The 26,702-nt window shown below is 41.0% G+C and overlaps 1 protein-coding gene across 2 annotated transcripts in view; it reads right to left on the bottom strand.

Annotated features, from left to right (window-relative positions):
• The window catches only part of TBC1D5 (TBC1 domain family member 5), a 336,693-nt gene that overhangs the window by 122,978 nt on the left and 187,013 nt on the right, over positions 1–26,702 (bottom strand). For both annotated transcript variants that reach the window (XM_048510711.1, XM_048510712.1), the window contains exons 9-13: positions 26,310–26,412; positions 16,581–16,669; positions 13,150–13,200; positions 12,980–13,049; positions 11,845–12,017 (exon numbers count right to left, since the gene is read on the bottom strand). In XM_048510711.1, the coding sequence (XP_048366668.1) occupies positions 11,845–12,017; positions 12,980–13,049; positions 13,150–13,200; positions 16,581–16,669; positions 26,310–26,412 (486 nt within the window). The remainder of the gene's footprint in view (positions 1–11,844; positions 12,018–12,979; positions 13,050–13,149; positions 13,201–16,580; positions 16,670–26,309; positions 26,413–26,702) is intronic.

The raw sequence follows: 26,702 nt of genomic DNA, 5'->3' as shown, positions 1-26,702 counted from the left end.
CCCACTCCATTTTCTGGCCTAAGTCATAAAAATTAGAGGGAGAGAAGTGGTAGATGGCTTGGGAGGGCAGCTATTTGAAAATACGGTTGTTGCCTCAGCCTTAGGCCTGGTGGAACATCTTTGTATTACAGGCTGCGAAGAATTGAGCTAGGTCTCTCAGGACCATTTTCTTAGATGACAAGAGTTCCACCAGGTAATGGCCAAAACAGAAAATGTGCAGGCCTGGATGAGGCTAGCCAGATGTTTCTAGGGCTGGGGACCACCAGGAGGTTACTTACAAAGGAACTTAAAATCCTCTGGGAGCAATATAGAGAGAGATGGTCCTGCAGATATGATGGTCCCTGACTGCTCAAGGCCTTAAAGAATAACACCAAAAACGTTGAACATATTGTGGAAGTCAACCAGCAACCAATGCAGCTGACGAAGAACAGGTCTTATTGGGGTCCCTGTAAGGACCCTCACCACTGCATTTTTAACCCGTTCCAATTTCTGGAGCAATCTCAAGGGTAGGCCAGAGTCCAGTGAGATACAGTAGTTCAACCTGGAAGTGACAGTTGCATGGATGACTGTAGCTAAGTCTGAGTGAGACAATGTCTGGCATGATATGGGTGGAAAATGGCCACCTTGGCCATATGAGCAACCTGGGCCTCCAAGGAAACTAGGAAGCTCAGGAGCACATGTAGGCTTTTCACAGATGAGACAGGTGTGAAAAATTTGGATCCGTCTGATTTTTTTTGTATTTTTAGGAGTTTTTTGCGTTTCGGCATGCAGGGGGAGCATTTTTAAAGCTAGTGGCACCAATACTTCAGGGTATTATCCAGAGACTCTCCTGATGATGTCTGGTGAAGTTTGGTTCAGGAGGCCCAAAGTAGATGTCCCCATCCCCCATTGTTTCCAATGAGAGCTAACAGGAGATGGGGCTACCCCTTGAGGGTCTATAACTTTGGCCCCCCATGAACCAAATTCTACCAAACTCGGTTGATATCATCAAGACAGTCTCCAGATGACACCATGAAATTTTGATGCCAGTGGCTTTACAAATGTGCCTGTGACACCCCAAGAAACTGCCCAAGATTCTCTGCTCTGCAATGCCTTGACACCATTGTACCCAATGGGGAATTTCGGTGCAGGCTGCACATTTTTGAAGATAAACGCACCAGACTTTCAAGGCCTTCCTGGTAATAGTATGCAGGCTCTCCTGGTAATATCATGCAGGCCTTCCTGGTAATAACATGCAGGCTTGGTGAACTCAGGTGCACATGAATGTATTCAATTCAGATGCACATGAATGTATTCAATTAGAAATCTGTGATATGGTGCAAATGATAGTTTGTCATTACATACGAACTAGCAAACAATGATCTGAGCGTATTTGAAACTGATTTCCAAATCACAACTGGAACTTCAAACACAGTTTGCTGGCTCAAACGTAACAGTAAACTATGGTTTGTGCAAAACTGGAAGTCACTAAACTGAAAGCCACTACGCAAGGGGAAGAAAGAAGTGAAGGGAGAGATTGAGCATGGGTGCACAGGGCTTATTCACGTAGCATCAACTGCAGTTGGGAGTTACGTCTGGACCAATCCATTAATTCCAGGAACCTACATTTTTTCAGGATATTTAAGCACAATAACTGAGCACAATATTCATACTATATATAAGGTAAAACATAAAGATATGAAACAAAAATGCTGGCGAACAGCATACTCTTTTAATTAACACCAGCCTAAAGTTAAAACATAGATTTATGCAAGTCTGAGGAACTTGTAATCATTAAAGTTATGGCCTGATTTTTTCTCAGTCCAATGTCTTTTATCTTCTCTCCCTCCCTTGAGGCTTGACACCCACTCTGGACACAATAAAGCAGAATGTTTTAAGGAATTATTGCCTTATTTGCCTTCTGTTCAATATAGGTCCACAAATTTCACGTACATAAAACCTCTTTCATGTTCATTTGCTCTGTTGCTTAAATAAAGACCACAACAACCAAGCATTCATTCTTTTTTTTACCCTTCATTGCAGCAATCATCTGCAATTATTTCTGGTTGGTTTAGTGACAGGATCTTTTTTTCTGATAACAATTATCCCATGATTCCCTCAGAGCTGTTTGCAATGGCAGCATTACTTCGAACTATAGTAAACCATATAATATTTTGTGTATATTTGTGTATATTTCTATGATTTTTATGACTAATCTGCAACATGTATGATCAGTACTTTCAGTTTCTGATCTTAGACCCATCCTCAAGAGTATAAAGCACCATGGGGGATAGAAGAATACCTATTAACTTTATGAAGATGACAGAAAAGGAAAGATCTCTAAATGAATTTCCCAACTGTTGGTTTTGAAACTCAAATCACAGTTTGTGTTCTCAGTTATGGTTAGTTCAACCCATGGCTTGACATGCTGTCTGAAGTGATCTTCTAGGTCCGTGGTGGCGAACCTTTGGCACTCCAGATGTTATGGACTACAATTCCCATCAGCCCCTGCCAGCATGGCCAATTGTAGGGGCTGATGGGAATTGTAGTCCATAACATCTGGAGTGCCAAAGGTTCGCCACCACTGTCTAGGTTATATTTAATAGTAGAGATTGGAAGCATACTGCTTGCATCGAGAAATATCATGACAAATCTGTATTCCACCTGCACAGCTACTCAGTTCTACTTATTAGCATCTCAGAATATAATTAAGTGGCAAGAGAATAGAACTCAAATGGATATGTCCCATTTTCAACCATTCTCTTATTCCATATGGGTACCAATCACTTTTGAAACAATACTTACAAGATAGCAAATTACCAAGCAAATTCTAAACGTGTACATAAAAAAGTCAATTGAACTACTACTTTTCAATTGACACACATCCCTTCTACACACAGAATATCAAACATAAACAGTATAAGCGCTACAGTTGCTTGGATTCATTTATTAAATAGACATTAGCCATGGCAGCATAGTTAAATATCCATATTCAGAGGCGGTATGTGCCTGAATATCACATATTTGGGACAAAACACTAGAGGAAAGCTATTGCTTCTAGGTCCTGACTTTTATATTTCCAAGAATTAGTTGGATGGCCATTTTTGGAAAAATATATATTGGAGTTTTAATCTAATTCGGGAAGATTAGTAATGATTTAAGGTAATTCAGGGTCTGTACGACCGAGATGTTCCACTGGGCCTATTGTTGATGACAGTGACAGGTCCATTCTAGCTGACCTCTTTCCTCCTGTCCCTTGCTTCTTCTTTCCCCTCTTCACTTTCTTTCCTCTTTCTTCACTTCCTCCCCAATCATTCTTCTCATTAGTGATCTTGTTAAGGGATGGGAGGGAACTGTCTTTTATATATGATAGAATTAAAAACCTATATAGAGTATTTTAAGAGGCTTGCTGCACCGCTTCTTAAAATACTCTATATATACCTGACTCCCTATCTCTGTGAAAGCACCCTATGCAGCACAATGGGGGAATTCACAAGCCAAAAGCATTCAAAAAGCCAACTAATGCTGGCCTTGCCCCTGGGAATGTCCCCTTCAGCCCTGGCATGAGCTCTTTTGCCAGAAAAGTGGTGCTGTCATGGTTGTGCTGAACCAGCTGTCATACTGCCATGCACAGAGGCGTAGATAGGGAATTTTGCCCGAGACAAAATATGAGTTTTATTCACACCCATATGGGCCACCCTCCCCACCACGGCCAAACAACATTTTTTTTCACCAGGTCATCTCAAAGTCACCATTACATTATAGAACATGCCCCAACACACAAATCTGAACACACCCAGGGCTCCCTAGTTTAAACAACATTGAAAGTGATGCTATTTTTGAAGGGGGGGGGGATCCACTAGGAAACAGCATCACTATTAATGTTCTTTAAGCTAGAGAGCCCAGATTCTCCTTTTAAATCCATCTTAAAGGGACACTCTGGGCTCCCTAGTTTAAACAACATTGAAAGTGATGCTGTTTCAGGGTAGATTCCCCACCCACCTCCCAAACAGCATCATTTTCAATGTTTGTTGTTGTGGGTTTTCTGGGCTCCGTGGCCATGGTCTGATAGATCTTGTTCCTAATGTTTCACCTGCACCTGCGGCTGGTATCTTTACAGGTGTATCACAGAGAGAAGTCTGGTATACACTGTGTCACTGTCCAGACTTCTCTTATAACAGACTTCTCTCTGTGATACACCTCTGAAGATGCCAGCCACAGATGCAGGCGAACAAGATCTACCAGAGTGACAGGTCCATTCTAGCTGACCTCTTTCCTCCTGTCCCTTCCTTCTTCTCTCCCCACACGGCCACACAGCCTTTAAAACCCACAACAACCAGTTGCATCTGGTTGTGAAAGCCTTCAACAATACTTTCAATGTTTTTTTTTAAATCTAGGGTGCCCAGATTCTCCCTTTAAATTCACTCCAAATAGGGTGGATTTAAAGAGAATACCTGGGAAAAATTTGAGGGTGCATGTCAGGGGATCAATGTTTAAGCTAACAGTGCCAAAATTTTAGGCTATCTTCAGGAGACTCTCCTGATGAAATCACCCAGGTTTAGTGAAATTTGGTTCAAGGGGTCCAAAGTTATGGACTCTCAAAAGAGTAGCCCCATCTACTATTAGCTCCCAATTGGAAACAAATGGGGGCACCCTTTTTGGGTGTCCAAAACTTTGGACCCCCTGTACCAACCTTCACCAAACCTGGGTGGTATCAGCAGGAGACTCTCCGGATGAAACCACCCAGGTTTAGTGAAGTTTGGTTTAAGGGGTCCAAAGTAATGGGCTATCAAAAGGGTAGCCCCATCTACCATTGACTCCCATTGGAAACATGGAAACTCCCATTGGGGGCACCCCTTTTGTTATGGACCCCCTAAACCTGTGGTGGCGAACCTTTGGCACTCCAGATGTTATGGACTACAATTCCCATCAGCCCCTGCCAGCATGGCCAATTGACCATGCTGGCAGGGGCTGATGGGAATTGTAGTCCATAACATCTGGAGTGCCAAAGGTTCGCCACCACTGACCTAAACCAAAATTCACCAAACTTGTCTGGTATCATCAGGAGTGTCACCTGACAATGGCCTGAAATTTTGGTGCCGCTAGCCTAAAAACTGCACCCCCTGCTGGCCAACAAAATAAAAACACTAAAAATACCCCCCAAAATTTAGAAATGAGCCCAAATTTTTCTGCGCCCCCAATGGTGGGCGCTCGGGACATTTGTCCCCAGATGTCCCCATTGTAGCTATGCCTCTGGCCATGCAGCTCCGCCCAGGTGTCGTACTGCCATGCAGCTTCCAACACCCGTCTAGGTGGCCCAGTCCTTATGCAGGCACAAGTGGCAGTTCCATTGGTGCCAGGGTCACACCACATCCTGAGCCCTTTTGGCCCCCCAGTCGTTGACTTTACTGTAAATTACTTTCAATTTTCAGACTCCTGGATCTTGACCAATCCTTATTAGCCCTTAGTGAGTGAAGGGGAGAGTCTCTCTCTTTTTTATTCACTCACTCACTCACTCACTCACTCACTCACTCACTCACTCACTCACTCACTCACTCACTCACTCACTCACTCACTCACTCACTCACTCACTCACTCACTCACTCACTATCCAATCCTATACAGAATTAACTGCAGTCTAAGTCAATGGACTTATGCTGTAGTAGCGCTACATTAATTATTTATTTAGAATATTTGTATGCTGCTTCTCCATTTATCTGCATACATGGGGACTATCCTGAACATGTAGAAACGCCTATATGGATTACAGATGAGCAGATTTTGTTTCTTTCATGATTACAAATGGGGATGGGATTTTACCACTGGGGGGGGGGAAGGGAGCAGAAGCAAAAGAGACTTTCATCTGACAATTGAACTTTCTTGTTCATCATCTGCTGATACATGCTTCTATGGGTAGGTGACAAAGGACAGACCAGAGAGAGGACAAGGGGGAGTGACATCTCTAGTCAGGATGTTCACTTCAAACACAACAGTTTTGGCATTAGCATTTTGTCTCAAATTTTGAGAATGAAGAGATGGCAAAAGCTGTTCTTTGAGGTGGCAATGTTTAATAGCATTTCTAAGTAAGATGTAACAACTATCAATATTCTGGTTACTGGATACTGTTTCACAAGACAGAGGAGAATAAATTATCATTGTGATTTGGTCCATCTTAATATGATTTTATCAATTTTCTGATTCCACACTCAGTGCTATGATTCCACAACTTTACCTTCCACTACTATTGAATGTATAAGTATGAAATTGTGACAGACCTTCCTCTCCCCACCATACACACCTTCGTTATTTTTTCAGGCTGAGAAACCACTCTATGACTTAGCTTGTCAGATATTTCCTGCCTTTTCCTCACAGGGACTGAGGTACTTCAGAAATGGTAGCATTTGGTATAATAAAAGCACTTCCCCTCACACCTGTGACTGACCCTGAAGGTGAAGGATACCTGTTGACTTAAACCCTTTTCTAGTCAAACCCATTTATAAGGCACACAAAATAAATACTGAGACAGATTTTAAATTTAAACAGAATAAAAGGTTTATTAACAGAGAAGAAATGGGAGAGATGAATAACTTGGAGATATGGATTGGATGGGGCAAATAAGGCAGGAGTGATATATGCACTAGAGATTCAGTATTTAGTTCTTCAGGTACAGATTCCTAATTTTCAGTTTTCAGTTACAGTTCAGCTAAGATGGTATATTGTTGTTTCTTAGATGGTACAGTTCCTTAAACTTAAGATGTTCTAGCTAATGACTTGTTCACACATGCACATAGGTTTCTAACAGGCTTGGTACATATATTCAGTACTCTCACTCAGCCCTCACAGTTAGAAAAACTCTCAACTAAAACACAAAACACTCTACTAAGGAAACACAAAGCAAAATCCAATGCTCCAGACCTGGGGTCAGCAACCTTTAACACCCAAAGAGCCATTTGGACCCGTTTTCCATGGAAAAGAAAACACTTGGAGCCGCAAATACTTTTTGACATCTAAAATGAAGATAACACTGTATATATTCTCATGCAGGGAGAAGTTCCCTTCTTTGGGGCCCATTTTTACCCATCAAAGCAAAAAAAAAGGGGGTGGTGGTGGTGAAAAGCCTGTTGTTTTGTACATGATTCAAATGACTAGCAGTAGAACCCCCGTTTCACTGATTATGCCCCCCCAAAAGAACCCCCTCAAATTCCACTTGGACGGTGGATTAAAATTGGTGGCTTTAATGGGGTTGTCAACTTCTGGGAGGAGGCTGAACTTCTCCCCCCCCCCCAAGAAAATGTCTGCCATGGAGGGTGGACTCGACAGTCATATTCCTCACTGAGCATGGCCCCCGCCCTGGTCCCAAAAGCCACAGCTTCTGAGAATCTTCCCGCAAATGTCCTGGGATTTGCCCACCGGGAGTTGGCAACCCATGACAACCATGGCTGAGGACAAGCTTACCCTCCACTGGCTTACTCTGAAGTAAACCTTCCAAGATCCACATGCAAGCTTTCCCCATGCGCTGCTGCCCTCCTTGGCAATGCAGAAGCAAATAATTCTCACCCACCTCCGCCTCCCCATCAAACAGCAACCTTGCAGGGCTGCAGATAATAACTCCTTTAAAACCTGACATCGTATTTCTCACCTGGACTCAGCCAGGCTGCCATTCATCAGGAAAGTCCCTGGAGCTCAGTGGGGCTGCTGGGGGGGGGTCTGCAACCCAAGGTGGCGCTGCTGGGGTCCCCCATGTGGTCCTGCCCCCCAAGAAGGATTCGGGGGAGGGGGAAATGAGGCCATCCAAAGCAGGGTCAACCCCTGACCCCCCCATTCAAGGGGGGGCGGACTGAGGTTAGGATTGCACTGAAAATCCTGCAACTCCCTCCTGTTTCCTGCCCTTTGCCACTCACCTATTCAAGAGGATCCACCCGCGGTGCCCCGCCCCTGCCCCGCACTGTCATCACAGTCATCAGCCAACCAGGCAGCTGGGACAGGGAAGCCAGAAGTGGCTTGGGATAGCTGTAGCCGGCTGTGCCTCTCTAGGAATGGGGACTCTTTCCCATTAACCCTTAGGGCGACTCTCCAAAGGAGGCTGAGAGGACCCAAGTCACACGGAGCTGCCATGCAAGGACGAAAGAGCCGCATGCGGCTCCGGAGCCATGTGTTGCAGACCCCTGCTCCAGACGAACTAATACACTGGAATTCTTCCCTCACTCTGGAAGATATATTCCTCACTTGTTTATATGTATTGCCTTCAGCTAGATCCCTTTATAAACTCCTCCACCAGTTCCTCATTCTGTGTGTGTCACTGCATTCACCACAGCGTGAAGGCAGCAAATCCAGTCACACCTTGACTGAACTACTCCCCTCAGAGTTATTAAACTTTAAAGCTCAGTTAAGACATGATAGCTCTTAACTCCAGGAACTCTAAAGACCAAAAGCCTCCCAAATTCTTCTGTCAGGGAGTTAACCTCCTCCCCACCTGCCTCATCTAGCCAATAGCCAATCAGGTGGTTTCCTGTTCCTAGGTCTTTATGCCTCGCTCGGATTGAAAACAATGCTTTGGTTCAGACAGACCTGCACTTTTAAAATTAATTTTCCTTCTGCAGTCCGTCAAAGAAACCTTCTCAATACATTCTTCATTTTTTACCTTTTCAGAGTAGACATCCCAGTTGATTCACAAATATTTTCCTTATGTTGAATAAAACAGAAGCAGCTTGCACATTAACAATATTAAGGAACCCACAAGGACCTCAACCTTCTCTCCATTGGAAATCATTATTCTGAAAATATGTCTGACAGCACTTGAGGCAAAAATAATTACAATATGCTGACATTTTATATTGTACTTTCTCTTCAGATCACAGAATACATTTAGGTATTACAAATGGGAAAAAATCTGGGCAATTTATTTATCCCTTATTACTATGGTACATTTTAACAGCTTTGGTATATTATTGATCAGTGAGCAGTAAGGCAATTGTGGTAAACAATACAGGCTCTGGATAGCTGTTGGTGGATTGTGCCCTCTTCCCCCCTCACTTCCTAAGGTCTCCAGGCACTGGAAAGCATGGTGGGGAGGGAGATCCTGCATGCAAAATGGAGTTAACTCCATCCTGTATGCAGAATAAGGCTGTCCTTTTCCCACAACTCGCTTCCCAAGGTCCCCAGGTTTTGGATAGTGGGGTGGGGAGGGCAATCCTGCATGCAGGAGGGAGCTAGCTCTCTCTCACATGCAGGATCATGCTGTCTTTCCCCCACACCTCACTTCCCAAGACCCCCTATGGGAAGCAGGGTGGAGAGGGGGATGCTTAATTCAAGATGGAACTAGCTCCCTCCTGCGTGCAGGATTGTGCTGTCTTCTCCCCCCTCACTTCCCAAGGCCCCCAGGCACGCAGGATTATGCTGTCTTCCTTCCAAAGGCCCTCAGGGTTTGTAAAGCGGAGTGGAGAAGGCAATCCTGAATGTGGGATTGTGCTGTCTCCCCCTCCCCCTTGCTTCCCAAGCCTCCAGGTTCTGGGAAGTGAGGTGAGGAGGGTGGTCCTGCATGCAGGATTGTGGGGACTCCCATCCCATCTTGCTTCCCAAGGCTTTAGAAAGTGGGGTAAGCAATCCTTCATGCAGGATGGAGTTTGTTCTCTCCTACAAGTAGGATTATGCTGTCTTCCCCTGCCTCAACTCTCTTCCCAAGGCTCCCAAGCTTTGGGAAGCAGTGTGGGGAGGATGATCCTGAATGTGGGACAGAGCTAATTCCCCCCTCCCTGCATGCAAGACTGTGCTGTCTCTCCCCCCCCCACCTCACTTCCCAAGGCCCCTAGGCTTTGGAAAAGGTATGGGGAGGGTGATCCTGAGGAGAGGGGATTGTTGGGGTTGCCGGAGAAGCCTTCCCAAGCTCAGACAGGCTGGTCATGAGTCATTGCCACATTCTAAAGCTTAATCCATTATGTCTTATCTCACAAAATTAAGATCCACATGAAGTTGATCATACAACTTCCAAAATCTTTTAAGTCAGGAGACAACATGTGGACATCACTTTCTCTTAACAGTCAGTTATCAAAAACTGACCTTGATCATTAGTCTGCTGTCCAATATGCTTCCTTGAGTTCTATCTTCTCCAGTTGCTACTGAGATGGCAGCAAGAAAAGAGAAAGGAATGCAGTACAACATTTATATGATACTTTCTTGCTGTGCTCTAAGGGATTAAATATAGGGCTACTAGAGCATAAAGGACTGCAAAAAGTACAGGAAAGGAGAAAACTGACTTGCTATACCAGTGTCAGCAAAAAAAATAAATTATTTGCTATACACAAGACCAACTGAGCAGATGTAACCTATACATACAGTGATTGTTATAATCAATGGCAATATCTAGGGGAAAATGAATGGCAAATTCTATAGTATAATCTAGGGGCAAATTTGATAGATATGAAACAAGAATTCGTCCAGGATTCTATTGCACTAGCAGTGGAGCCTACCTCAAGCAGGAGGAGACTTCCACTGGTAGAACATGAACATGACTCTTGTACCGGTGAAAGTCACCTTGCACTGGATGAATACTCCAACATTAAAGTGGCAGAACCTCTGGATCCAACTCCTAAAGATATCATCACTATATCTTGAAAACATCAAACTTTGCGCCTTAGCATTACAGTTCTGCTATAAACAATATCTGGTCTGTACATGACTGTTTCACTTTGAAAACTTGTCAAAGTACTATTTACTTCTTGCTTCTGTGTTAACTTCTGCTAAATCTGATTTTGGTTCTAATAATGCACATGTAGCATCTTTTGAAGCAATGATAGTGTTCTGTTTTATCATGTCTCTTCTACCTTATTCTTTCCAAATTAGACAAGCCAGAGTACAATGTTGATAGTATTTGCAATACTGTATTTCACTTTCATATAACATTATAACATTTTGATATTTGTGAGAAAAATACATTATTCTAAACAAAATAAACATTACTAGGTATTAACCACACATAAGGAATACAATCTATGTTCGTTTATTTTTGATAGGATGCTTTATTTGCAGAATTTTAAATACGAACACTACCTAATAGTTAATGCAGCCATCTGTACTTCTTTGCTGGAGAACAGGCAGTGAGCAAGGTATATTTGTATGCTTCAAAAGAACACAGCTGGCTGATGTTAGAATTTCTTCTCTACACGTTACCAACAATTATTTGTTAAGAAATAACTGAAGGACACTTCAATAAAAAGTTTCAAATACTTAAAACTAAAAAGTTCTCCCTGTTGGTAGAGAAAAATTTCATCACTCCTGATTCACACAGAACCACCAAGTTAAGAACATGCAAAAAGTAAGAGGATATTGTAAAGCCACCATCACTTTTATAATTTCCTAATACTTTCTACTCTAGGGCTAATGGAAACCACATGTCCATTATCACAGTTACAAAACCACTGAAAAAGCGGGTTTATTGAAAGAAACAGGGAAGTAGGTGTGCAAATAATTTTGCTAAAGTGAGATTCATGGCTCTCTCTGGCCCCTTCTACACATGGAGAATAATGCACTTTCAGTCCACTTTCACAATTGTTTGCAAGTGGATTTTGCTATTCCACACAGCTGCAAAGTGCATTGAAAGTGGATTGAAAGTGCATTATTCTCCATGTGCGGGAAGGGACTTCAGTTCCAGGACACATTTAGAAATCTCTATAAGGGAAGTATGCATGACTCACATCACAACAGAAACAGAAGTATTTCTTCTTGCACAGCTTCTTTGTTTAAGACCTAAAGGAATGGTAACATGCTAAATACAAACAATGCTGGGAAAGTGAGATTTTCAAAATCATATTTCTCATTTAATTGCTTAAATTGATTGTACTTAATAATTAAAATAAGCCAAAAACTTACAGTCCATAAATCTGCGGAGCAATCTCTAGCCTGTTCAAATGCATGTAGAGCTCAGTATCATGTTTTTTTAGCAAATGATCTTGAATCTGGTTGACTTTTGCTACGATAGCAATTGATGGGCCTAAATCTTGTGGTCTTGCAAATGGAATAGGTGTCATCATTGTGTCTTTCTCCTAGAGGAAAAAATGGAGAAATATGTAAAATGTATAATTAAAAAGCTTACTAAATAACATTCTAATATTAAAACCCACCAAGTGTAACAATCTTTTCTTACTAATTGCTGAAATGTATGTACTGGAATGTGTCTAGCAGCCAAGTTTAATTATAGACATTACGGAAGTGTCTGAAAATTTAGTGACGGTTCCAAGTATGATACATCTTGGTTGGAGGTATTCTTTTAGAATGAAATATTCATCAGCCATTCAAAATACTCCTTTAAAACTTACCTTCTCACCCTGCGCAGCTCCACAGGGACGAGGAAACATGCTCACACTGCCCTCTGACCCGTGAGTTATCACCGTGGCTGCAGGGTGTGTTTCCTTGTCCCTGCAAAACTGTGCAGGGCGAAAAGGTAATTTTTAAAGAAACAGGATGCGCCTCTGTGTGGAGGCACTTTTGGGGCCGCCTGCACAGAAGCATGTGAATGGCCCTGGGGCTCCACCGGTATCAGTCATATTGGTGTGCAGCCGTTTCACTGGCCCTTGCGGAACAGGCCATTGATTCAATATAGCAGAAAATTAAATACAGCTTATTTCCCTGCTGATTTATAAAGCAGTTTTTTATTTTTCATAAAAATGTTTGATATTGAATTGACCACTATAGGAAGAAAAATACATGCAGAATAAATAACACAAATTAAAATAACGAGCAAACAGGGACTTTGAGATAAGAAAAAAAGGGAATCTGGAAAAGCCCAGAATAGCCAACAGCTAGTGTTACACTATAAAATAAAATGCTTACAATGGAAAAGGTTTCCTATCCACACATATCAATTTCATCAAATTGAGAAATAGTCTTCAAATAGTCTTGGAAAGGTTAATTCCAGCATCTAATCCAAGCCAATAAACTTTTAATAACTGCATTTGATTACTTAGAAATACTAAAAACCCTTAATGGCTCTTAAATCTGTATTTACCTTTTGACCATCATTTTCATAGGTTGAAAACCAGTGTCCCGCTGTTTTCATAAGATGGATAAACATGGCACTGAAGAGAAATAAAGTTTTTTGCTAAGTATGATTCTGCCAAAAACAATAACGGCAAAAGACATGTAGTATAAGAAGAAAACAAAATTATTGAAACTTACTAGGCATCATGCTCTAGGTATTCAGGGTTCAAGAGAACTTTCATTTCTTCACTGTTAAATATAAAATTCATATCAGAAAGTTTACTCCTGGTACATTTTCAAAGCAAAGTTATATCAGAATTACAAATAAGTAAAACTAGGCTTTTATAATTAAAAAAGAGTAACTCCACTGAAGACAAATGAAGTCCTTACTCTCTCTAAAGATCAAAAACAAATTAGCTGCCTTGTCTGCACTACAATGAAGTAACTATCTAATTATTCCAAATAACAAATTACTGAATGCCACAATGTATTATTTGAATATGCTTGATCCACAATAATTGATCACTCCACAATCTATCACTGTTTGTTGAAAACAAAAAAAGTATGGTTACTGGTCAAATACAGAATATCAAAACAGTAATTTATTTTAATAGAATCTATTTTTATCACATTTTAGAAGCAATTAATCAGTGACAACACCTCTTATCCATTTTCTTCTCTGGCTATATATATAGCAGAGGAGAAGAGCAGTACTCTGCACAAAACACATTTACTTTGAGCAACATGACACTTTCATCTTAATATATACTCTTTACATTGTTTAACACCCAGAACAGCACTGTATGGAACACAACACACAAAAATACAATTTCTTTATTTTGCCCTATGTTCTCCAAAAAGTGACTGCTAGAGGTTGGGGCAGTATGAAGCCCTGGTACATGGTATGCAACACCTTGGGCTTGTGTTAGGGTTACTAATTCTGAGATGGAAAATTCCTGAAGGTATGGGAGTGAATTCTGGCATGATTGGGGGAAGAGAGGAACTTCTAAGATAAAAGGTGGAGCCCAGCCATTTCCTTCAGGGTTCAGGGGAACTGATTCAGGGGAACTGATCCCTGTAGCTTGGAGAGCACCTTTAATTCCAGGAGATCTCCAGGCCTTAGCCTACGTGGAAGTGCCTCCAGCTTATGAAAACAGTTGCTTAGCCTGCCCCTCTGATGACTTTCTATGGTTTATCCTTTCTATAGGAACTGGGATGGGTGATTCTTGCCATTACCAATGGGATATTAACACTGTCAAGGCTGATAATAACTATTGCTCAACAGTGCAAAAACCAGTGCAGATGTGTACTCTCCTTGACATATCCCATTCTTTCCAATACAGTAAGCTTTCATTCAGAAAAAATGGTTCAAATGCAGAAGTTGAATAACCATCCTAGATTAGAACAACTGGATAGAAAATGAAATCACATTCCACTCTTGTAAATAAAGTTCCGTATTATGAACTGCAAAGAGAAACCATACTGTAAAAAGGGCAATTGGATTTTAAATGCTACTAGATGCCAAAAGTGACCATAGCAGGATTACTACAAAATGTGCTGAACAACACAAAATTGATCTAACAGACAAGAAAAACTAAAAGTTTCAGTTGCAAGGTAGAACAATGGAAATGTTTAAATGCAGTTCACCACTTAATGGCTTACTGGGATACTTATGTATTAATCCATTTGTGAGAAATGAAGATATACACTAGAACATACTATATTCATTCCCACAGAAATAACTAAGTGTGGTCTGTCATGGTGCAACAGCCATAAAAACAGTATGTTTCCACAGATGAAAATAGTCCCAAATGTCTATAAAGTATTAAAGAAGAATTTTTAAGCGCAACCTTCATCAAAACCATCATTCTGCGCACTATTAAACATGGTAGTTTGATAAGAGACCATTTATATTGCCTTGAACAACTATAGGAGAAGCTTGCCTTTTTTGAATAGAGACATTCCTCTCAGTTGAAAAAATGGCCAATGGAGCAGAAGCAAGATTTGCACAATTAAAGTCACATGATGAGAAAGGGGAAGCAATACAGCAAGTCCCATCCACCTTCCTTCCTACCTCCAAAGGGGGAGACTGACGTATAAAGCCCCAGGTCATGTACGCTTGACTGCAGCTGTACAGGCTCTTGGCACAGTTGCCAAATGGGGAGCCCTTCATGCTCCTCTGGGAGGCATTGAGTTAACGGAAGGGGCGCCAGAGAAGAAGAAGAAGAAGAAGCAGCAGCAGCAGCAGCAGCAGCAGCAGCAGCAGCAGCAGCAGCAGCAGCAGCAGCAGCAGCAGCTCCAGACTCTTGGAGCAGATTGCATGAGCCGGTCACTATGGAAGGAAGGAGGCAGGCCTAGAGCCCTGGTTGCCACCACTGCTGTTGCAATTCATCCCACTAGCCAAAGCGAGCCCTTCCCAGCCACTGGTGGACAACACAAGGACAGCAGCATTCCTTTGCAGATGGCTTGATTTTCATACCTCATCATTAATATTTTGAATAAATATGTTGTAATGTATTATTACGAGCAGCATTTATATACTGCAATTACTGGCTTTTTCATGAGTCATATTCTTCTATCTCTGGAATAAAAGGGGCTTCAGTTTCAAATTCAAATTCAAATGAAAATTGTGATGACAGATTGATTCAAATGTGCCTTTATCTTTTGGTTTTTTTGTTTGAATGGTGGGTTGGGGGGGCAGACAAGGCAGGCATTAGGACCCCTGCAGATCAATGAACTACAAATAAAATCCAGGAAGAAGTTGCAGATTAATTTAGAATTCTACTTAGATATTTTGGTAGAAAAGAGTATAGTACGTATACACCAACATAACATCAGCCTTCAGCATTTATTACTACTCTACCTGAATGTAGGGATGGAGGTGAACAGAACTGAAGTGAAAAGTTTAATGGAAATGTGACATGGCCTAGTTATTTGGATCTAATATCTGAACAAGGTCTAATATTCCAATACTAACATGTGTAACTGTTTACTTGTTTGTCACATCATCCTTGCAACCATGTAATCTATTCTGCATTGGTTAGACCTCACCTGGAATATTGTGTACAGTTCTGGCCACCGCAATTCAAGAAGGATATCGACAAGCTGGAATGGGTCCAGAAGAGGGCAAAGGTCTGGAATCCATGCCCTATGAGGAGAAACTTGGGGAGCTGGGTATGTTTAGTTTGTTGAAGAGAGGTAACATGATAGCCATGTTTAGATATTTGAAGAGATGTCAAGTTGGTGAGGGAACAAGCTTGTTTTCTGCTGCTCCAGAGACTAGGACCAGGAGTAATGGGTTCAAGGTGAATGAAAAGAAATTCCACCTAAATGTCAGGAAAAACTTCCTGACAGTAAGGGCTGTTCGATAGTGGAATGCACTACCTTGGTGTGTGGTGGAGTCTCCTTCTTCGGAGGTTTTTAAAGAGAGGCTGGATGGCCATCTGACAGGACTGCTTTGATTCTTGCATGGCACGGGGTTGGACTTGATGGTCCTTGGGGTCTCTTCCAGTTCTATGATTCTATGACTTTTGACAACAATCACCATATTGCAAACTACATTAGTCAGCTGCAGCATAAATAATTTCGAAATCAATATACTCACATACCGAGAAATAAGGTAGTCCTACCTTGGCTGTGCAGCTTCATTAGCATGTAGAAAAGCTTGGTGGTCACAATGAAGAATGAATACAATAGGTGCTAAGAGTTCGTGCATGCCCTACAATTAGGGGAAAAAAACCAACATTTTATTTCAAGTGTCAGGAATGTTCCAACTCTAAACCTAATGAGCCAGTAAATATCACTGTAGCATAAAAATGATTAACATCCAATGGTTTTACTGTAAATTATAGTAAAACCAAGTGTTTACTGTCCTATAAAGTACAGACAAGAAATTCATCTCAGTTTTTAAATGGAAAGTTGTCAATAGATCATAATTCAATGCTCAGCAGCTTCAATAAGATCTATACTAAGAATTATTTTACTTAAAAATTGCAGCTGTAAGTTACCTACATAATAGGCAACTAAAAAGATAAAAACAGTTATTTCATGCTTTTAAAAAGGATGAAAGGATTATTAGAATAACCTGGCAAGTAAAAAAAATTACATCATAGAAAACAGGTCTAAAAGAAAGGGCATTTAACCTTATAACTAACAACCAAAAGTGGGAATTTAACATCTACACTCTTAGCACATTTGGTGGTATTACCTGGCATACACTGGGTTAGAAACAAAGAAAAGTTTGTACTATGCTGTGAAGGTGCTGGATTTTTTTAACTATTAAAAGAGATGCGTGTTAGAACAATAAGGAAAACTACCAGTCAAATTCCCTGTAATGCCAATTATGATGACTCACAGAGCAATCCAGAAGAGGGAGACTGAAACTGTACTGGAAGTGTTGGAAGGGCTGCGCTGGCACCACTGCACTTACCTCAGTGGTAAAAGGGTGGTGTAAGTCATATCCCTGTATGAGTTACCTGGGAGAGAACAGAGTTTCTCCTTCTCCCTCAGTGCCTGTGCTGCTGAGTGTCTCTTTGTTGTCTTTTTCCTCTCCCTCTCCCTCTTCTCTTAATAGAAGTTGCTGCAGTGGATATATTCCTACAACCTTCCCCAAGTGCTTGCTTCTTCCACCATATTCACATTTTACACTGCCTGCAGACACTACCCAAAGAATAACAGTATCTGATTCTACTACAGCAGAATACAAACCCTGTGAATAAAAATCAAACTGACACAGGCAGCCACATCCACAGCTTGAAGTGCCAGGACAAAATGCTCCTGCCGTGCTGCCCCATCGTCTCCAGAGAATTTTCAGTCAGTGTGGAGGGGCAAGAAAAACAAAAAACCTTGTTGGCCCTCCTTGGGGCTGAATGGACTTACACCACACTTTTGGTGACATAAGTCTGGGGCACTGGCCACAGAGTCCATGGTGTGAAAGACTTCATGGGAGATGACTATATTTGGCTCCCCCCTCTCCAGGAATGATGTGATCCATCTCCCCTTGCACTGGTGTCTGATCGGACACCAACACAAGCTGGAATGGCCAGTTTCCCTTCTGGTTCAGGCGCTGCTTCCTCATTTGCCTACCCCTCCTATGCATTTGACAAATGTGCTGATGGAATGGGAAAACAAACCTGTGTGAGTTTGCACTGGTTCCATTGAACCATCTCCCCTCCTTTGGATGGGGCTGACAATCCATTAACTAAACCTAACTTTAATCTATCTACATTTAACAAAATCTTATTCCCCTGCCTGATACACCCCAAAGGGGCCTAAACCAAATAAAAATTTCCCTATTAATTTACAATGTGTTAATTTATGAATCTAATTTAAATATTATTGATATTAAGTAAATCACATACACTGAAATGTAATGTAAGTTGACATGTTCAGAAAAGATCACAGAGAAAACTGTTGTAGGCTTGCACCAGACAGAGCATATCCCAACATCAAGTGCTCAGGGGATTTCTAAGTAGTTATGCTGTCCTTTCAGTTGGAAAGAACTGATGTGAAAAAACCTTCTGGTGTCTGTGCTGCTTCCAGATTTCATTGGCGCAGACAGATATCATTCACAGACTTTGCTCTCTCCCAAGCCCTCCCTCCCTTAGGAAACGCAGGGCAATACCAATCAGAGGACACTAAGTTATTTGCTCCCACTATCTTTCATGCCACTTAAGAAATTTTAAATTTTATTTTCAAGAAACAACTCTAGGAAGCATGAGAAATAGGTTTCACTTCCTTCCTTTAGAAAGCAGCAATCTAGCCTTTTGTTTTTTTTTAGGAGTAAATGGGACTCCAAATCTCAGGAATTACTACAGATATACAGAACTACCAATTTCAGATTTGGATACATTTGGAACTATCCAAATATGGCATTGTTGGGTAAATTCTGAATATTTCTGAATCTGAATGAACACCTCTAGCTTAAATTCTGTACGGTTATATGTTGCTTTTGCAATCCTATGAAAAGTTATTTCAGTTAAGGGCCAAATTAGATGATACTGCGTCCCTGCTTCTGCAATGGGGATGTGGCACCATTTTAGACCCTGGGGGTTTTTAAACTTTGAAAATGGTGCCATGTTCTTGTGGCAGCTTAGGGATCATTTGATCTCAAGTGTACCAATTTCTAGAGTAGACTGAAAGAACTCTGACCAGATGGTATTGTTTGTCTTGGGCTACGACTTTACATTTTATACTTGTTACTGTTTTTAACTTTATCAGTACATCAGATAAATACATTTTGTATGTTACTGTGACACAATATTGTCGTGCATACATTTATATTACCTAAAAGAAAGCCAAACTACTGAAATAACTAAACCAGAGATCTATGACTACTCTATACAGCAGGTTTCTTCAACCTTGTTGAGCCTGAGAGTGCTTTTGGAATTTTGAGAAACAGTGTGTGACACCACAAAATAGCTACTATGAAAGGTGGGGCCAAACAGGAAATGACTGTCATAGGGGCAGTTTTTAATAATGCTGGGAGGTTTCAAACCAAGCATAATCTTATGGTGAGGACAACTGCTTCAAATTTGGTACTCTCTGCAGACCGAAAGGTGATGATTTCTGCCCTCTGCTGAAATACCTCCTGCTAGGTGGAAGAAAGTCAAGAATGATTTTTGATTTGGAGAAGAGTTGTTTTAGGAAGAAGTGTGCACCTGAAAACATTTGTAAGCACTATGGTGCCTATGGACACCACACTAGGGACCATACCTACATGCAAACATACTGGGAAGAGCCATGAGTAGAATTTTGCTCATGGAACGAGTCTGTCTTTCACCTGAACCTCCTCAAAAGACCCTCCTCAGGGTCAGGTAACATTTGCTTTTGGTGCTCCTATTTGCATACACTCAAACTCTCTGTTCAGAATATAGAAAGGGCAGCAACAATCCAGGTCAATTTCTTGCCATTTTAATGTTGTCATTGGTTGGCACTATGAAGGATTTTCTCTCGAGTATAAAAATGTAGTTTAAAGTTTTCCTGAATATTGCTCATTACTACACTTGCAGTTTCAGTTGTAAAACAATGTCTTGAGGTCATATTGGAAAGACTCTGCTTGCAAACAGATAAGCTGAGTATGTAGGATGAGTCTTCCAAAGGAAAAATCAATAACTATTGGCTATCTAACTCCTAAAATTCTCTTGAGAATCCCTGTGTTGTTAATAAAACAAAGCTTGGACTCGGCAGAAACTGATGGGCTACTGTTCACTACTGATTAGTTCAAACTATCAGCTATATTGGAAGACTTCCAGCTTTGATTTACTATTCACTCAAAATCCCACACTGCTATTTTGTTATGTAGGTTATTTTAAAAATAAATGGTTCTTAATCATAGAATTTTGCTGCATATGAGGAATTCTGGTAACTTATATTTATTTCTTGAACCATTAAAGAGGACACAGGGTCTACATGATGCCAGATTATAAGCATGAATGCTCCTGCCACTAAACCAGTTGCAAATTATGGGTAACAACGGATGGTCTTCAAGAACAGAGGTGCATATTTACCGTAAGGATCAGTGCAAGTGTAGATACTCCTTTGTCATTCTAGGCAATGCCTGCCCTGGAAATGAATATATCTAAAATCTAAATTTTTCAGCAGAGTTTACTCTTTCTGAGTGGTCTGGAAATCTACCAGGCTCCCCCTGCCAATAAATGACTGGCAGAAAAGTGAGGAAAGCTATGGCTTCATAAATAGGAGAATCTTTAACATAAATGCTACTGTCCACCTTGACTTGTGCACAAAAAGAAAAGGCTGTGACTTAGGCCGTTTCCGCACGGCCCATTTATGACGGCCTGGGGGCGCCAAAAAAGGCGCCCCCAGGCCGCCGTTCACACAGGCGCTGCTGCTGCAACGCAGCAGCGGCGACCTGACTCTTCTTCCCTCCCCCCAGGGCGGCGTCAAGCCGCCCTAAACAAATGCTGTTTCACCCTTTAAAGGGAAGTTGTTGTTTAGGGGAGGGAGCCGCTCTTCGCGGTCGCGAACTTTGGCGCGCTTGAGAGCGCTAATCTGCGCGTCTCAACGCGCTGAAGACGCTTGTCTCCGGTTTCAAGTTTATTACTGTAGCCACAGCAGTGGGTGCCGCAGAGTTCGCTTCATTGACTCGTCCTCCTCACCTACTCACGGGGTCGTGAGGGCATTAAGGCATGGGCGTTAGCAGGCTGCGACACTGTCCTCGCAGGCTTAATGCAGGAGGACACCGCGTGGTAGTGCAACCAGGCCGAGGGGAGGGCACAGAGGCGGCTCCGTGCGGAGCAGAGGCGGCGGATACGAGGCGGCGGATACGAGGATACTGATACAAGTGATACGCAGAGGCGGCTCCGCACTCTTGGTGGTGTGGGGGCGCAAGGAGGCCGTGCGGAAACGGCCTTAGAATCCTGATTGCCTTAGAGTGTGAAGCTTAGGGGCTAGGAGACATATCACTGGTGAACAGTAGATGCATACCACCAGTAGTGTTTGACTGAATTCTAATGTCCTATAATACTTAGATACTGTTGTATGAACTACTGAATGTCCACAATATATGGTAAATGAATAATGTTCTAGATAATGTTAATTTTGACTTGGAAATATTGGTTTGAAAAATAATATTAAACATGGAACAGAAGACCTTGGGGAAAATGGGCCAAGGAGCAACAGTGAAGGCTCAAATAGAAAAGAGAAATGGAATGGATTTATGTGTGTATGGGTATGTGTGAATAAATGATTCCATTTCTCCCATTTTGCTATAAATCCCTGGTGTAATTAATTGTTAAACTGCACAGGCAAAGTAGAAATTGTTTGGTTTGGAAAAAAGGAGCTATCAGTTAAATTTTGCTTTGAGATATGATCAGGTCTCCTGAATTTAATTTTAACTTGATTTACAACCAGGTTTCATAACAAAGGATCTTTCAAATAGAAAGTGGCAGCATAGACAATGGTACTACCAAAAGGAGAGTAGACAAACACATTTGTTGGTTGCAAAACACACAGACTGTCTGCAATTCAAATACAATGTTGCATAAAAGTGTTCTGACATTGTTCACTGTTTTATCTACATAAAGAATGCCATATATAAAGGTTTAACAACTGGTGATGTATAATATTTCCAAGCCTTTAAAAGTATTTTCCAAGAACTGCTTCATATATAATGTATAACTATGGTATACATTATATAATGTATAACTATGGTATCGTTGAGCCTTTTTTGAGGATACTGATACAAGTGATACGAGCTATGAAGAACATATCTGTAAATGATCAGAACAACATCCCACTTATAATAAATTTCTTAATGACATTAAATTGTTTAACTTGTTTTTATTTTATTTATTTATTTATATCCTGCCTTTCTTTCATTGGGGACACAAGGCAGCTTACATTCTCCTTTCCTCCGTTTTGCCCTCTCAGCAACCCTGTGAGGTAGGTTAGGCTAAGAGAGTACAACTGGTCCAAGGACACCCAGGGAGGTTCCATGGAATGAATAGAGATTAGAACCCAGATCTCTCAGATACTAGTCCAACACTTTTAACCACTACACTACACTGGCTCATCAAAAACAAGACAGGAGAATAAAGGCAATGAAGCAGTGGTGGGATTCAAATAATTTAACAACCGGTTCCGGTGGTGGGATTCAAATAATTTAACAACTGGTTGTTCACAAGCACCATTTTAACAACCGGTTCTGGCAAAGTGGTGTGAACCTGCTGAATCCCACCACTGCACTGAAGACAATGTGGGACTCTAATGAACAAAATGATGGCAAAATATACAAAGGCCTATTCAGCAGCATTTCATAAACATTTTCTGTTGTACTTAGTAATAGTTACTTATTAAATACAATACAGGCAGAGAAATGTCTAGCGTTTCTTCAGCCCTTTCAGTCCCAGATCAACAGTTTTCTATAATTACTGCATTGTGGAAATGATACTATTGGAAAACAGAGGTGAAAAAGTTTGCTTTGTTAACAGCCTGTAGGCTCACAAAATTGAACCTGTTCTTTTATCTGCCTATGTTCATTTAGCCCACCAAGCAGTCTTTATTAAAGCAGAGGCACCAGGCAGTCAAAGTTCATTAATACCATTTATATAATCTCTCCAGTTTCAATTAACTCAGCAAGACATTCTACTACATGATAACAGTCTCATTAATTCAATAAAATCCCATAACTATTAACAATATGGTCTATGTTAAACAGGGTGTCACCTAGTACAAAATAATAGCTTTAACAGCTTGTGTAGAAATTCAACTTTTTTTTAAATTGATCTAACTAAATACTTCCTTCCTTGTGAAGGAAGGTATTATTTCCTTTGTAAAGATCTAATAATTTCAGCATGAGCTGGAGACAATAAAGAGGGGACTTCTTGCTAAACAAATTATTCAAAGTGTGAGTCTTCTTTTAAATCAATCACTTTGTAATTTTGTGCAATGAAGTTACATTCCATGAAAATAAGGTAGCTGTACAAAGGGTTAAAGTTGTTTTACTTCATATAAGAAAAAAACCTCATATCAAATATCTTCTTGGAACATTCAGGACAAGTAGATTAGACCCAGATAAGTAGGGCCCGAACAATATTTGACAGATCATTAAAAATGCTACCTAACTTTTAGATAGACCGTTTCAAATACTCACAAAAGCACAGTGTGCTCAGGCTGAAGAATAAAACTAGGATGGGCCCTTTGCTTGACATCACTGATGGTGCATGCAAGGAATACAGACCTCTCTAGGCACTGGAGTAACCATCAGTAGTCTTTCACAATGTGCTCCCCATCACCTGAAGTACTGTGAAAAGCTACAAGAGATAGAGGACTCTTCTGTAGAGCAAAAGTGTACACCCTTCCCAGGGAAGTTTGTCTCGCCCCATATTTATTACTAATCTATCACGTGCGGAAGACTGTTCTCCTTAGGCCGATTTTTGCAACTTATACTGTTGAATTGTTTTAGTAGTCTGATTTTGGAGCTCAGCAATGTGTTTAGAGCATTCTAGTAAAATGAAAAATGGGAAACTACCTTTCCTTTTACATTTTTTTCCAGTTTCTGGTCAGTGGTCATTTTTAAAGCTCGGGCTTTCTTTAATGTTCTTTTTAAAAAATTGTTGAAACTCACTCAGAGGATCTATATTTATAACAGAAGGGAAGGATATACATGTTTTCAGTAAATTAATTAGAATAGCTATCATAGCATATTTTGGAAACAATTCTTCCCTCTTCAATGACAACTAAGTAAAGCTGATTTTATACCAACACTGAACTCTATTTATTTACTATTATTAAACAGATATGTGGGGAGATGGCTGAGTTGCAGTTTTCAGCCTGCAGTCTTTCTTTTTAAACAAATATGGCAAGAAAAGCTCTGTCATATTAGACTGAACCACAGGCCAATGTAGAGCCACCAAATAATAAAAATAACCTTATAAAATGAAATATCATAGACACTGTTTGTGTCTGTAAACAACCATAGCAACCACAACAAATCAGACATATATTCATGAAGAGGAATCATACATTATGTGAATGAACCCTCAAAAAAGTCCCCTCCTTTTGATTCAACTAAAACATTAAAAAGCTAAGGACAGAACTACACTACATACATGGCACAAGGAAGGTAACAAAAAGACAACCCCCCTCTCCCCAGTAATGAATACTCAATATATAACGTGATGTTTTGACTTGAACCAGTTCTCCACACACATTAAGTTATAACATAGTTATAAGTATTAAGTTATAACATAGTTATAACATAGTATAAGTATTTTTATTTGTTACAGAGGAGAAGTCAATGGACAAATGCAGTTTTCAGTGTGTACCCAGCTATGGGCAACGTATTGTTGGCCACAGCTCTCAAATAACATTAGCCATTTACAAAATGTGCCTCTTTTGAATGCTCAGCAAATGTGATCCCCCGCACCACAAAGTAGCTGTGCCCACTTGTGCATAGCAGTTTTTCTATTTAAAACATGTCAAATATTGACTGCGAGGTGATGTCCTGTGTGTTTCAGAATAGTTGGAAAAAGATACGTTCTACTACAGACTTGTGTAGCAAAGTCAGTTTTGTAGAGGTCATTTCTACTCAACATGCTATTAAATTCACATGCTGTGAATAGAACTATATTTCACTGAACCACCAGCTACTTGCATGAACTCCAAGAACTCATTTAGAAGAAGGGATCTCAACACTGACAAAATTCTTTCAGGTGGCACATAAAGTTTGAAAGCTTTCCTATAGCCAGCTATGTAAGCCCTTCTAATAAACATACCATCTAAATCCTTTTGTAACTTTGTTGGCATACCACACTCTGGCCCTTTCCGCACGGGCCAAATATGGCGCCCTGGGGATGGCAAAAATGCCATCCCCAGGGAGCCGTTTGCACCAGCGGCGCTGCTGAAACGCAGCAGCACTGACCTGGCTCCCCTCCACCTCCCCCAGAGCAACGTCAGGCCGCCTCAAAAAACCTCCCTCCTGGAGGGAGGTTTTTGGAAAACAGCGTGTTCCCGAACACACTGTTTTCCCCGTCCCTCCACTCACCTCGTCATCCTGCGTCACTCTACTGGCCTGCTGAGACCCTCCCTCGCTGTCCTCCGACCCCTGGAGGTCGGAGGGCAGCGTGGGTGGGTCTTAGGAGTCCTGCAGGGCGATGCAGGACGATGAAGTGAGTGGGGGGGGATGGGGAAGAGGCGGCTCTGTACGGAGCCGCCTGTCCCGTGCCGGCCTCACCGGGGCCGCTCGCACGCTCCTGTGCGAACGGCCCCCCCTCCTCCGGTAGAATTCCTGCCGGTGCAGGGGCGCCCTTTCCTCAGTGCGGAAAGGGCCTCTGAGAGAGTTGAAAAGCTATTTCTTTTTCTCTAGTAATAGGAAGATATTAGAGAAAATTCTTTCCTGAAATCCTAATGGCATATCAACTGGTAACAATATTTTAAACTGCTAGCACAATTTTTCTTGTTGTATATGTAGATAAAGTGCCATTAAAGTGCCGTTTAACATCATGGAAAATACACACTTTCACACAAGAAAAATATTTGCACATTCGGCACATATATTTGCAATATATGAAACAATGCAGAACAAGCTTTCATTAGTTATGTTACAATAAAAAACTTTTTAAAAACTTTTAAGAAGTCAGAAAATAAGATCTAGTGACACTGAAAAAGACAATTTGAAGGAATGTGTTACATTTCTTGGGAAGCATATGTGCATGAATGGCTTGCTTTCTTTACCACAAAACTAACAAGCAGTTCTTTGATTGCCTAAGCTTTAATACACAACTTTGGAGATAATAAAACCTAAATTATTGTTCAATCAATTGTCAAGTCATGTAGAAAAAAAACCTGAGAAAAAAATACAGAGGCAATGGATACCACCTGTATGCTAGTTTCATTACCTGTTTATAAAGTAACTGCTCATTTTCCCGAGCATAACAGAAGAGAACATCTGTAAGAATCTTTCTCACATTCTCTTGTTGGAAATACTGCATTTCCGGAAACCTGAAGAAGAAAAATGTCATTGTTGTAGACCACAAAACTCACCTTTTAGTTTCTTGACTGATGATACATAAAGAGGATTATTTAACAGCCTGACTAGTTACTACTTTGGTTCTGTTCAATTTATTCTCTCTGTTTTCTTTCTGTATTGAGACTCTTAGAAATATTATATTTATATGTTAAATAAAGTTCTAACAGTTCTAAGGTTTACTACCCACAAAGAATTACAAGAACTATTTTTCAACACAAGAGATAGTTGTATCTTTATGTGACCTTCAAGAGCTCAAATGGAA

This window comes from Sphaerodactylus townsendi, linkage group LG11, assembly GCF_021028975.2.
Source record: "Sphaerodactylus townsendi isolate TG3544 linkage group LG11, MPM_Stown_v2.3, whole genome shotgun sequence".
NCBI classification, from domain to species: Eukaryota; Metazoa; Chordata; class Lepidosauria; order Squamata; family Sphaerodactylidae; genus Sphaerodactylus; species Sphaerodactylus townsendi.
The sequence above is the reverse complement of the archived record's forward strand: the minus strand, read 5'-3'. Positions and strand labels throughout refer to the sequence as shown.